Source organism: Odocoileus virginianus, chromosome 27, assembly GCF_023699985.2.
Source record: "Odocoileus virginianus isolate 20LAN1187 ecotype Illinois chromosome 27, Ovbor_1.2, whole genome shotgun sequence".
Taxonomy (NCBI): domain Eukaryota; kingdom Metazoa; phylum Chordata; class Mammalia; order Artiodactyla; family Cervidae; genus Odocoileus; species Odocoileus virginianus.
Window position 1 is genome coordinate 18979667 of NC_069700.1, and position 14534 is coordinate 18994200.

Genomic DNA, 14534 nt, shown 5'->3' on the forward strand with positions numbered 1-14534 from the left:
AGGTTTTTTTTAAAGTAGCAATTTTCTTTAGACTCTGTAAACAGTCATTTCCTTTATCTCTTAAAACCACCTCTTTGTTATTATAGACTGAATGTTTGTATGTCTCCCTTCCACCCCCACCCTCCCTTCCATGGTTCATATGTTGAAACCCTAGCTCTCAGTGTGATGGTCTTTGGAGGTGAGGCCTTTGGGAAGGTTTCAGTGAACCTTGACCTTGGTCTTGCCAGCCCCTCAAACTGGGAGAATTAAAAGGTCTGTTGTTTAAACCACCTGTCTATAGTATTTTTGTTATAGCAGTCTGAGCTGATCAAGACACACTCCCTTCCCTTCTCCAACCTGAGGGCATATGTTAAATTGTTCAGGTGTATGAAGATCATCATTGGAGAAAGCCATAATACATTTACATGTCACTGCTTCTGTAGTCCTATTAATTTTCTTCAAGTGCATTTATTTGGTTCTTTCTAGGAACATGTGATAATCTTCCCAGATCAAAGTAGGATATCATGTATTCTTTTATATCTGTCCTCCGCCCCCCCAGTTAAATGTCTTGTCTTGGAACATTTGTGTTTTTAAATGAGCAGCTGGACAATAGCTTGATTTCTGATCAAAGGACCACATTGCCTATCTCTGCCTTTACTGTGATTCCTTAAACACATTTGATGCCCACGAAAGGCCTGTTGCTAAATAGTAATATGTGCCATTTTACCGCCTAAATTCTTTTCTTGAAATTTCCTGATTGAGCTCTCCTGGAAAGATGTCTTGCAAGTTCCATACGTAAGTATGTTTTTCTCCTCCTTAACTGTGTCCCTCATTTTCACTTTCAGACCTGTTAGTGCCTCTCCATGTTCTGGCTGTAGGTGGGCACCTAACTGACTTCATGCTAATTCAATCACTGGCTTCTGAATCTTCATTTTGTTACAGCGAAATGGCTTTTATGACAGCTTGGAGTTGAATGCTGTTACTTGGGGAGAATTGAAATGAAGGAAAAATCTTGTTCTCAGCCAGTCAGAATATTCAGTTACACTCATGTGACTTGCTGAAATACTTGGAGTTCCACTAAAATGGAATCACCTTAGGGCCTCATTCTCTGCATTTCACCTTTAATGGTTATCAGGGGGGTTTTAAACACAGTGGCACCGTCGTTGAAAGTAGCACTTGGTGAAAAGGAGAAAAGCTTTGCTCAGAAGAGATCTAATCTTGCTGCAGAATTTCCAGAGAGGGTTACAGAAGTCCCTACAGCCCTTGCTGGCCAGTGTCTCTGCTCTGGGCAGCTGTGGGCGTTGAAGCCTCCTTCCCATCCAGGGCCACCAGGGCCCCCTGCAGAACACCACTTGCCACCTACACTGCACACACCCAGGAAACTGGAATCCCAGAATGGTAGAACTCCTCCACTTTATAAAAGTGCTTCTTCACCTCTTTGTGTTTTTCATTGGATTGACAAGAAAATGGCCCCAAAGACAGAAGAAAGCAGTTTTTATTTTTCATAATGAAATAAGCTTTTCTTGATATTTTTATCAAAAAACATCTAGAATGTGACAACTCGAAACTATTGATACCTAAAGTTTTCTGTGTTGTGTGTAGGAGAAGAGAAAATGGCACAGAAATAACGGAGGACATGAAGTTCTTATTTAAAACCAGACAAGCATAATAGATTGACAGATGTATCCCAGCTATCTGTGCCTGCTCATCCATGGTTCTGTTAGATGGGATGGGGCGTTCAGAATTCTGACTCTGGAACCCTTCAGGATCACAGAATGCCCCCGAATCATCAAAGCTTTGATTTTATTTGGGAAGATTTTATTTGGTATGCTTAATGATTTTCTTACTCTCTGAAAACAAGCCTGTGTGAGAGGTATGGTCCCTTGAAGTTAGTCAAAACATTAGACTGGGGACTTCCCTGGCAGTCCAGTAGTTAAGACTCCATGCTTCCACGGCAGGGGGCACAGGTTCAATCTCTGGTCAGGGAACGAAGATCCCATGCACCTGGAGGCAATGCCAAAAAAAATTAAAAACTTAAACTACTCAAAGAGTACTCCCATCACCCGAGTAGTCTGGGTAAATCATATTGGAAAGCTAAATTAGATAGATATGAAAATTAAAATAGTGGGAACTTCAACATTTAGATGAAAGGTTAAGTTTTCATGAATGAGGTCATAGTTCACACTGTTCCCTTCTGGCAGAAACTCTTAGGATGCCAGAAAGTCACAACTCTGTTCAGTAGGAGGTGCGAGGGAGGTGTTTGAAATTTTTAAAACGTTGGTTGCTTACTGTTGTTTATTGGGTTTTTTTTTCCTCACTTTTGTGGATCTTTTTTAAAAAATGTAATTTATTATTTTGAGGTAATTTCAGGTTGATAAGCAGTTATAAGAAATAACACACAGATCCTAGATCCCAAGTACCGTACCCTTTACTTAATTTCTCCTCCCTGGTAACATGGTGCAGAACTGTAGTTTGGTACCACAGCCTGTTGCTGACATTGTTAGAGAAAAGTAGAATGTTTCCATCCGTACATGTTGCCCTTTTATAGCCACATCCCCTTCTTTCCTGCCTTCACTCCATCTCTAACCCCTGGCAACCACTTATCTCTTTTCCATCTCTGTAATTTTGTCATTTCAAAATGTTGTATAAGGGGGTTGGCTTTTTTCCACTCACATTAACTTTCTGGGAATTCATCTGGGTTGTTACATGTATCAGAAATGTGTTCTTTTTGTTGCTGAGAAGTATTCAGTGCTGTGGATGTACCCAGGGTTTGTTAATTACCTTTTGAGGACCACCTTGGGTGTTTCTGATTTGGTGCTGTTACAGATAAAGCTGCTCTGAGCATTCATGTCCAGGCTTTTGTGGGAGCTTCAGGCTCTTCTCTGGGATAAATGCCCAGGAGCTTCATTTTTATTTATTTATTTATTTATTTATTTAGGAGCTTCATTTTAATAACAACATACTGTTTAATTGTGTGCCTGTCCCATAATTTAGCAAATTTCTTTTAGATGGATATTTAAAGCCCCCCCCCCCCATTTTTCTGCTGCTGATATCACTGATGACAATCGTATAAGTAAATCCTAATGCACTTCTGCTGTTATTTTACTAGTATAAGGATTTCTACAAGTGAGCTTGAGAATGCAGAATTTTAAGGCTTTTTTTAAAAAGTATCTCTGGTTTTTTTAATGTTTATTTTTAATTTTAAGTGCATCTAATTCCAGAGCATTTTCATTACCTCAAAAACCCCAACATGGGCAATTATTTTCCATCCTCCCCTCCCCAGCCCCTGGCAACCACTAATGTACTTTGTGTCTGTATGGATTTGCCTATTCTGGACATTGCCTACAAAATGGAATCGTATAATATGTGACCTTTTGTGTCCGACTTGTGTAATTTAGCATAATGTTTTCAAGGTTCATCTGTGCTGCAGCATGTATCAATACTTCGTTCCTTTTTACGGCTGAAAAACATACAGTGCTGCCTTTTATTTATTCATCAGTTGGTGGAAATTGGGGTTTCACCTTTTGGGGGAGGCTATGATAAATATTGCTACTGTGAATATTTGTGTGCAGGGTTTTATGTGGACATCTGTCTTCATTTCTTCTGCGCTTATACCTAGGAATAGAATTACTGGGTCATATGGTAGCTCTGTGTTTCACTTTTTTAGGACCTACCAAGCTATTTTCCACAGCAGATGTACGATTTGACAGTCCCAAATGATGTATGAGTGTTCCAGTTTCTCCATGTCCTCACCAACAGTTGTGTTTATGATTACAGCATTCTGGTGGGTGTCATGTGGATCTTTTTAAAAGTGAAAGGGCCAGAGCTATTGGGATGGTACTACCTTGCTGATAGGTGGCCCCCTCACCTACCACCTAGGGAGAGCCTTTGGACATTGCTAATACAGGACTTCCCAGTGGTGTCAGCAGGCTCTCTCTTGGCTGTGTGGAGAAAGAGGAGACTGTGGCCCTGCCTACACCTCATGCCAGAGCACCTGACTTGGGTGCTTATCTGCAAGGGCCCAGGAGGCTGGATGGGGCGAGCGGTTGCCTACTCATTCTCTGTGGACCCAATTGCAAAAACTCAGGCTGAAAATTTTCCTTGCTGGCTTTTATCATAACAGCAATTGTTTGACTTTTTTGTGGGGGAAAAAGTCTGTCTTGGATCCTGTGAGATTAAAGGCTAGAAAGGCTTGTGGTTTCCATTTTCATTGGTGACATTTCAAAATTCATTGCAAATCACAAGCTGTCAAAATGATAGCTTTTAAAAAGTACTTTAAAAAAAAATCAGCTGTGTGGTGGTTTGCAGAGAGCACAAGATTCATACATAGTAGAGTAACCAACTCTTATCCTAAGTGCCTTTTTTTTCCCCCTCATATCAAGTCCCAGGAAACCAAGTTCCAATAAACCAGGACACTTGGGCGCTTTAAGTCATATAAACCTGCAAATAACTAAATGGATCTGTTTGTTGTTTGGCCAGGTTACTCAAAGTCTCTGAACTTTAATTTCCTCATGTAGAAAATGGGGATAAGTCTCCACTGAGTCTTTGAAAATCTGGGTGTGTAATAGATAATAAATGTTAGATCCCTTGTCTGTCAAGCTTCAGACTAACAATGAAAGTTTTATACTCTTTTCATAACCAGATTCTCTGCTTTAGAGTATACAAGGCTTTTCACTTCCTTCCCAGTTGTTAAATCAAGGTGTGTGTGTGAGTGTGTTTTAGGGCCGTGTTTCTAATCAGTGCCTCTGTTGAGTGTGGTAACCAAAAGGAAAATCAGCAAGGGAAGGGGGAGTTGGCTTTGAAACACCCCCTCTAACCCCCACTGACCTGTTTGTTTACTCTATTGCTAAGTAACAGGTTACTATAGAATGCAGCAGCTTAAAACAGTAGACATTTATTATCCCATGCAGTCTCTGAGGGTCAGGAGGCCCAGAGAGGCTGAACTCGCTGGTTCTGGCTCAGGCTCTGTGATGAGTCGGCTGTGGGGCCACAGTCACCAGCAGGCCCAGTCCAGAGGGTCCGCTTCCTTACTCATGGGGCGGTCATTGGTAGAGGCCTCGGTTTCTTTGTGCATGCCCCCCGCCTCGAGTAGAATGGCTCACTACAGGGCAGCTGGCGTCCCCTGGAGCAGCTAGTCATCTTAGACGCACACTGACCACGATGCCAGTCACAGTGACTCTTTTAACTTCATCCCAGAAGTGACACCCCATCCCTTTTGCTGTGTTCCGCTGGTCACGCCCACGGCCCTGGTCCAGTGCAGGGGAGGATCTCTGGGGACCATCTTAGGGGCTGCCTTCCGCAGATGCCAAGTTCACGTGAAGACATCTCAGTCCTCTAATCCAGGGAATGAAACCGATCAGAAGTGTCTCAGTATAGGACTGACGGTAACGGAGCCTGAGCCTGCCACTTGGCCAGGGTCCAGATTCTTCCCATTGTCCACCTTGCGTCCTTCCAGGCAGGACGTCTAGTTGGCTGTGGGCAGGTATGTGCCATGAATTCTGACAATGGCAGCCACTCGGTGGCACCTTTGTATTACCCAGATCAGTGTGACCAGGCACGTGGTTACTGAATCCATCCTGTGCCAAGAACAGCTGCTGGGGGTCACAGGGAGCAAGGCAGATGCTCCCTGGCTGAGCTTTGCAGACCTGGCCACCATTGACACCTGTCAGCCTGGGAAGTACTTCCAAGGAAGCCTACAGTGAAATATTACTCAGCTTCCCTGGAGGCTCAGTGGTAAAGAATCTGCCTGCCAGTGCAGGAGAGTTGGGTTCAATCCCTGGATCAGGACGATCCCCTGGAGGAGGAAATGACAACCCACTCCAGTATTCTTGCCTGGGAAATCCCATGGACAAAGGAGCCTGATGGGCTACAGTCCATGGGGTCGCAGAGAGTTGGGCATGACTTAGCAAATGAACAACAGCAACAACCAGCTGCTACTGGGGAGTATTCTTTATAACAGCATTCCAGAGTGGACGTGGATTTTACACTACTTAATACGTGCTGACTATATGGTATATATGCTATGTGATACTGTTTTAAAAATATAACTGATCTCTAACATAATGGGCTTAGAGATGACCTCCCTACCACATCACCTGATCCTGCTGGTAGAGCTAGAACAAACAGGGAGTTGTAACTTAATTTGTCGGAATGAAAAACATTTTGTCCTTGACTGCTGTCCTAGTCTAGACTGTCATTGTGATACGTAATATGGATACTGTCTGCCACAGATTTCATTAGTGTCCAAAAGCCCAGTTTATATACACAGAAGTGGTTCCCAGAGAAGGTTACTCATCAAAATTACCTAAGGAACTTAAAAAAAAAAAATTTCTCAGTCCCTTGACTGCTAAATCATTTCCTAGAATTGGGTCCCCGAAAATTTTGTTTTTTAAAGCTTCTGGGTGATTCTGAGATGTGGGTTTGTTCATTCATGTTTTCAGCCAGGAATTAGCAGTTTGTATCTTCAGGCTCTGAAGATACAAATGAGAAGGCCAGAGGTTCTGCCCTTGAAGAGCTTGGAGTTTAAGGGGGATTGTGAATAAATAAGCACATAATTACAGCATGACTGACAGTCACAGCACTTTAAACATAAGCCTGTAATTTTATCACTGATTAAGATAGTGAAAGTAGTGATGGGTATTTGAAAATGAGGCCAAGGTGAATTGCCACCATTTTCCTACTGACTTCCCAAATAGGTCTTGTATCTTAGTCGCTCAGTTGTGTCCGACTCTTTGCAACCCCATGGACTAGCCCTCTAGGCTCCTCTGTCCATGGAATTCTCCAGGCAAGAATACTAGAGTGGGTTGCTATTCCCTTCTCCAGGGGATCTTCCCAGCCTAGGGATCAAACCCAGGTCTCTTGCATTGACAGGCAGATACTTTATCGTCTGAGCCACTAGAAATTTCTAGGGTCTCTTACCCAAGCATCATGGGTGAATACACTGCTTACCACTTTGTTTCAGGAGGGCAGAGGGATGTCCATCTCTGCCGTTTTCCTAGCAAGCATACACTGCTTGGCACACAGTAGGTGCTTGTTAAATATTTGTTAACGTAGTTGAGTCAGCTGCCTTTCCAATGACTGGTGGCATGAAGGGCAGTCATTCTCTGCATCACTGCGAGCACAGAAATAAAACTAGTCACCGGGCGACCTGATCCCGACACTTGACCTTTTGCCTTGTCTCCCCGCAGCCTTGTGCGGATTGACGAGTTTCTGTTTTCTAAGCTCTTTGGGGGAGCAGAGCTCTCCATCCATCCACAGCAGCCCGGTCTGCATCCACAGGCAAGGGGCTTTCTGTGTCTAGATTTGCTTTGTCTTCTTCGAAATGACAGTGTGCTTCAACCCAAGCCAGATGTCACCTGTCTTATTCTCCTGATTTCACATGAAAATTAAGTCATCCAAGAGTAATTATATTTATTTACTTATCTGACTTAGATGGGTCTTAGTTGCCACAGTCCAGGTTTTTCGTTGCGGCCTGCAGGCTTCTCTACTGCCCCGTGGCATGTGGGATTTTAGTTCCCTGGCCAGGAATCAAACCCGTGGCCCTGGCATTGGAAGGCAGATTCTTAACCACTGGACCACCGGGGAAGTCCCTAACCTGTCCGATTTTTGTATAAGGGAATACTTGAGTGTGGCAGCACTTAGTTTCCCCTCGATTGTCCATTACACCAGAACAAGGGCCTCAGCCTTCAACCACGGTGCTGACCTGCAGCTGGAATTGGCGGTGCCCCAGCTTTGCAGTGACTTGTCTGAAGCCCAGACAGAGCCGTGTCCTTTCTCACGTGTACAGTCAGAGAAAACGACTCCATCAGAGCATTAACAGGAGTTGGGCATGGCCTTAGAACAAGGGTAAGAAAGTATGAGAAGCCTGTGGGGGAAGGAGAAAAGGCACGGATTCCAGAGTTGTCAGAGTGAGGAGGCCACTGTTGATGTGGCAGACAATTTCTTCCACGCCAAGATGTAATCTGGAGTTAACATCTATTTAAACGCTGGCTTTCTGAAGGGATTCTGTCATCAACTTGCTTGCCTATCTGGAAGTACTTGGATGTTTTTCCCCTGGAGGGTCTTTAGGATAGTTTTATATTTGAACATTTCTGAGCAGGTGTGGTTAGCTTCCTCCTCTCACTCCTAAGCTGATTTTCTCCAGCTGAGGAAAACCTTGGGAAATTCAAGAAACAGTGTTGTAACTACCAAATTAAAGCACCATTTAATGTTCTGTGGTGTTGGCAGCGACCTGAACAGCATTCCCCTGCCTGCTTGACAGGAGTGGACTGTTAAGGGGGTGAATGGGTCAGAGAACAGAAAGTGGAGGGAGACTTCTCCTGACCCCTGGGAACTGGAAGCTTGGCTTAGCTGACTCATTTTTAGCCCGACCGTGAGATTCTAAATGAGTAAACAAATAGAACAGGGCATGATGAGGAAGTTAACAGTAGTTAAGTGTTTGCCATAAACGCATTTTTAAAGTGGGAGCAGTGTGACCTGACTGATTTTTACAGGAAAGGAGCCTTTCAAAGCAGACTGGCTGCTCCCTGCTTCTTCTGCCTTGGCAGCAAGAGAAACCAAGCCTTGACCCTGAAAATAAACCTTCACTGCTAAGCTTTAGCGTCAGCAAGAAGCCCAGTTGTGGGTTTATGAAAATTAACCTCCTTTACTATAGTAATTTTTTAAAATCTTGGTAACTTTTAAAGCAGATTTGCCTTAAGATCCTGGTACTTTTCATGTGCTCAGCAGCTTTCTCGCTTTCTCCTGCTCCAGGTATAAATGGCCAAGATGATTAGCATTTGCATTCTAACTGAAACTCATAACTTCATCTCGAGAATTGTGATGGAAGCAGCTCTCTTTAACCCAGCCACCTTCCCTTGTTGCCACCCCCTCCGCCTGTTTGCTTGCAGTTTGTTGTCCCTCTCCAGGGCCAAGTGGGAAGGGAGAGGCGGGACTGGTTTGCTGGGAAACTTGTTGTAATATCTTATTTCAAGCCTCCAGCAAATTCTGTGTGATTCTAGATCATAGTGAAAAAAGAATGCTTGTTCAGCCTCATGCAGGTGACTCACCTGGCACTTCTCCTGGGCAGAGCTGACTCCTGGACAAATGGATCGTCCACAGGAGCCCGGCTCTCTTTAGGGGGCTCAGGTTTTGGCCTTTTGTACTCTGCACTCTATTCCAGGTTTTTTAATATTCTGAGCTCTGGCAGTTTTGACACATCGCTTGAAGTTAGGCCCTTATTAAGGCTAACCTCAATCCTGAAATACTTAGCAGGTGTGCCAGGAACTTGCCCGGGGTCACAGAACTAATCCTTGATTTAGGTGAAGGTGCACTGAACACTCGCATCCTCTTTAATACAGAGTAATTCCTAGCCCTAGTTAGTAATTTCTTTTCTTGGTGAGACACATACAGTGACACAATTGTAATATAGCCACATGGTTACCAGAAACACTAGAATTTGATAGTGGGGGGTGACGTTCAACAGACAGTGTCTTTTGGAAAATGTGCATAAGAGGGATTCTTCAAAATCTGTTTTAATATACCCACCTCTGTTTCGACCCTTAGCACTTTGCACAATGTCCAAGTGCAAAGTGTCCCGTGGGCCGGGAACGTCCTTGTCCTCGTTTTGTGTGTGTGGCCCTTGACCTGGTGAAGAACTTTGGGATACTGTCGTGGTTAGATTTTTTTTTTTTTCTTTAATGGATCTGACCCCTTCCCATCATGACCTGTGGTCCTGGAAGCCCCCGTAGGTTGGGTGGGTGCCAGAGACTCCTGGTTAAAGAGGGTGGAGAGGTGATGCTTGGCCCGGTGTCAGCATGGCCAGCCTCCTGGGAGGGCTGGCATCCCCTTTTCCCGTCTCAGTGTGGAGAACCAGTCACATCAAAGAATGGCTTATTCTTTGCTGAGCTCAGGACCAGAGCTCCTCTCGCGTGGCCCAGTGCCTGGGCTTGGTCCCTGCCAGTACGATTGTCCAGAGCAGCTGGGTGCCTGCATGGCCGAGCTCGCCCCGAGCCGCCAGTAGGATGACTCTGGTGGTGAAGTGACGTTCCCGAGCCACGGGTGGCTGAGAAGATGGGAATCTGCCGTGGGTAGGCGGGCCGCAGACCCGGCCATGCACTTGGACATTGTGCAAAGTGGGTCATGCCGTTCCCGTGATCCCCGATCACCAGGCAGAGTGTCAAGGGCTTGGCAGGGCCCCGTGCCTCTCCTGTTCTTTTAGAAAAGTACAAAAGAGTACAGCTCAGCCCACAGGCCGCTCAGCAAGTGCCCAGTTCCCCCAGCGGGGCGGGCCACCCGGCGGGAGGAGTTCCCTCGCTGGGACCTTTTGTCCTGCTCTGCAGCGGCTGGGAGCTAGCTGCAGGGGGATGTGGGGACAGGCTATGAGCACAGCTAAGGTGCCGCGTCTCCGGCCAGCCTGTGGCCACGTGCTGCCCGCGCCTTGGGGTTGATGTCTGTGAACCCTGGTGGGCGGGGAAGGGGAGACAGATGTCTCCCGGCCACTGCCCCCAGCTGGCCCTTGAAGTGGAGTGCCCTTTCTCTTTGTTCTGTGGTTACCTTCTGCGAGTGGCAACTTCATTTTCCAAAGGAAATTTTTGCTCCATGATCGATCCCATCCCCTTTACTGTGCTTTCTCTTTTCATGCCAACATTTACTTTACGTATTTTACACGTGTGTGTTCCTGCCCTAGCCTGGAATTTTTGCCCCCAAGGGGCAATTATTATTTCCCACATGTGGCAGGTAGGAACATGGGAGGGACTTTCTGTGGTGACCCAGCAGTAAAGAATTCTCCTGCCAGTGCAGGAGATGCAAGCTCAGTCTTTGGGTCAGGAAGATCCCCTGGAAGAGGAAATGGCAACCCACTCCAGTATTCTTGCCTGGAGAATTCCATGGACAGAGGAGCCTGGAGGGTGACAGTCTGTGGGGTTGCAAGAGGGTCAGACACAACTGAGCGACTAAACAGCAACAGCAGCAGCTAGGAGGTTAAATAACTCCTGTGGTCCCGGGTCATGTTACTGGTAAGTGGAGAAAATGAGTTTCAAACCCAGGTTGTCTGATAAAGAGCCCACATGGAACCGCTTAACCCCCTGCCAGCCTGTCGTGCTTCTGTCTGGTTGTGTAACTGCTGAGGGGCAAAGGTGGCATGTCTAATTGTTGGCATTTCGGTGTGTGGGGAGCTGGTGGCTTCTTGGCTGAAGGGAGTCCGTGACCTCCTGAGTCAACTCCCAGGGAAAGACAGATGCTGGGACAGAACCCTAGTAGCTGTGGCTTTCAAGATGTCATTGATGGCTATGCCCGTGCCTCTCACAGCCAGGCTGGGTTGACTCAGTTGTTGTAACTACTAGAATCCATTAGGTAATTCCAAACTACTTTAGTTAATCCATGAAATTAGACAAAGGATAAGACATAGGCTTCAGCGTGGCCAGCCAAGGGAGAGACGTTGCATTAAACTGCTAGTTGATGAAACCTATTTTCCCTTTGCCCTTAGAAGGAAAAATACTTGTGGTTATTTCTGTAATAGTAATGACCAAGACAGTTAAACATGTGCCTCCTGACTTTCATATAGAACATATAGTAAATAAATGGCACAGATGAAAAGATGCTTCGCAAACTTGTAAATGTAAATCTCAAATGGGGTAAAAGTAGGGAGTTATAAAATCTTTGAAGATGGAGGTAGGTCTCTAACCACTGTTAATGAGACAATCTCCAAAATGTCGTAATACATGCAGTACTCAGTGTACGCATTTTTCCAACGTTTTTCTTTTTGTGCTTATTTCAGTAAGAATGTAGTTTACATCATACCCATAAATAAAGGTACAGTAACACTGAAGATTCATGGCAGTATTTATTCATTCTCCCTAAGGAGAGAGCACTCTGATTATTATGATTAGTTTGTTATTTTTAATGCAAAGTTGACTTGATCATGTATCAATTTTAGTGGGTTGCGACCAACAATTACAGAAGCTCTGATTCAGCCTGTGTCATCTTTTGTGCATAGAGGAGAGAAACCTCCAGAAGTATACCTAAGAAATGGTACCAGGAAGCTCCTTCTAACAGTGGGTCTGAGGGATTGTGTTGGACCAGAATGATGAGATTTTTCTTACTGCCTCTTTTCATTTTAAATGTTTGCATTTTTTGCTGTGGACATGAAGTATGTTAGGACAGTAATTAATAAAAACACCCAGCAGAGGAACAATTTTCTCTCCATGGTAGTCTTGTTTGCCCTGATGGACTTTCCCCCTTCTGCCCGCTTTCTATCCGGTTCTGTCCTTCTCCCGTCTGAGATTTCAGCTTCACAGAGAGAATTTTTATGGAGCTGAGAAAAAAGAAGCACAGAAAACTGGCGCTTCGCTTATTTATAAAGTGAATTCATGGGATTGTGTCTTTGTTTTGCTTTTCAAATGAGAACTTAGCACTTTGTGAGTTTAAAAAGAAGTTGTTTGAACATGAGGAACTTAACCTTGTCCAGAGTGTCTTCTCTGAAAAGGATTTGTTCATGTTTTATGGAAAAAAAAAAAAAAAAACAGAAAGCATTTTGAGTAGAGATTAATCAATGTCTCGTTTTCTTAATAGGTTTTAAAATGGAGCACTTCGATGCATCGCTTAGCACCTATTTCCGGGCATGGCTCGGCCCCCGAGGTAAGGTGGTTTTGAGTCTTGCTCTCCCATCCTTCCTCCCATTCCTTGTTATAGGCAACTTGTGAATATTGCATGAAGACAGTCTAGAAACCACGCGCATTTTCCAGTGATTAGATACCAGGGGCTTGGAGTCCTGAGGTCGTGAACAGGTGCAAGGTCCTCTGACAGCTGGGGCAGAGACACAGATGCTGGGACCCTCTGCTGACTTCAGTGGAGGTCGGATTATGTTGCAAGCTTACAGCCTGAGCATGCCACAGATTTCACCACTGTTGGTGGCACAGGTTGCTCAGTTCTTGTGAGTCTCCAGCTGAATCCGATTTTCAAAATGCACTGCTGCAATAGGGGTTTAAAACCCTTCCTGTTTTACAGTTCTAAGGGCTTTCTAACGTCTTTTTGTGATGTGTCACATCACTGGATAAGTATATGTGCCTGAGCTCACTTCTTACCCTCCTCATCTTTCATTGTCCTTTAGAACAAGTAAGTCAGCTCCAAATATTATACCTTCTTCTAATGTCATCTCTTAAGTCTCACCTGAAAGAGGGAACTTGGGAGGTTCACAGAAAAATTCATAGAAAAACTCCCAGAGGCTTTTAAACAGATAGAGTCTCCATTTTACTCATGGTTTTTAAAATACAAAGAAAACAATAAAAGGAACTTCATCTGTTAGTAAGGCAGAGATGCAATAAGGCTTTTGCCATCTGTGATAATAGGAAGTGGAGAAAGTCTTAACAGGGTAACCTCTCTGGAGGGCAGTTTTGTTTTCTGTTAAAATTAAAATGCACATGCTGTTTGACTCAGCAGAGATATGTATAAAGAGGCTGCTTAGCGGCATTGCTTGTCAAAACTTGTTCCATAGGGAATAAGCTCAGTTAATGTGTGGCCCCTGGAAAAGAACAAGCCAGATCCATCTGTCTGTGCTCATGGTGGGATGATGCCTTCTTTCAGTGTTGTGGGATCAAAATTCCAATTTTAAATGGCTGAAACAGTAATAAAAATTATTAGCTTACATTGGAAGGACTGAAGCTGAAGCTCCAACACTTTGACCACCTGATACAAAAAGCCAGCTCATTGGAAAAGACCCTGATGCTGGGAATTATTAAGGGCAGGAGGAGAAGGGGATGACAAGATGAGATGGTTGGATGACATCACGGACTCAGTGGACATGAGTTTGAGCTGTTACAAGGACAGGGAAGCCTGGCACACGGCAGCCCATGGGGTCGCAGAGAGTCAGACACAACTTGGCGACCAAACAACAGCAATAGCAACATTATGCCATCTGAGTTATTTTAGGGGCTCTATGATGTTACCCAAGGACCCTGTTCTTGTCATTTCCTGCCTTACATCCTCAAAGTGTCAGGAGCTCTGTGCTCAGGTCAGGTCCCCCAATCTCTTGTGGTTGCAGATTGACTGCTGAAGCTCCAGGCTGCACCTCCAGAGGAGGAGGAAAAAGTCTGATCCTTTGCATGGTTTTAAGAACCAGAAGACTTCCCCAGAGCACTTCAAGCTCAGTGGCCACAGTGCTCCACATGCTGTTATCTGAACCAGTCCCCCAAGGGGTGAGTTAGGGCTTCATGATTGACTAGCTCCCTAAGGATTTATCACCTGGGGTTGGGACCAGCCACCCAGGAAGTACTTGGATACTTGGTGACGCAGGAAAATGAAGACCTATTAGAAAATTAAATTTAATTAAAATTAAATTTGCAAGATGCAAAATAGCTTTAAATAAAAGGAAATGGGGGGTTTTCATAGGTGCATTCATTGTGTTTGTGTTATGTACACATAAACATACACAAGGGTCTGATGTTAATTGCTAAGTAGGAACTTGTGTTCTCAGAATTGATAGCTTAAGGCCCAGAGCTGAGAACAAAAGGTGTTAAGAATCCTCTTGTTACTGATGAGTTTGCTGGGGCAGCCACTTCCCTACAGGGCTTCTGAGAAGC

At 44.7% G+C, this 14534-nt stretch overlaps 1 protein-coding gene across 2 annotated transcripts in view; it reads left to right on the forward strand.

Annotated features, from left to right (window-relative positions):
* The window catches only part of ELOVL5 (ELOVL fatty acid elongase 5), a 66236-nt gene that overhangs the window by 26601 nt on the left and 25101 nt on the right, over window positions 1-14534 (forward strand). For both annotated transcript variants that reach the window (XM_020902627.2, XM_020902633.2), the window contains exon 2: window positions 12529-12594. In XM_020902627.2, the coding sequence (XP_020758286.2) occupies window positions 12537-12594 (58 nt within the window). In that variant the 5' untranslated portion in view covers window positions 12529-12536. The remainder of the gene's footprint in view (window positions 1-12528; window positions 12595-14534) is intronic.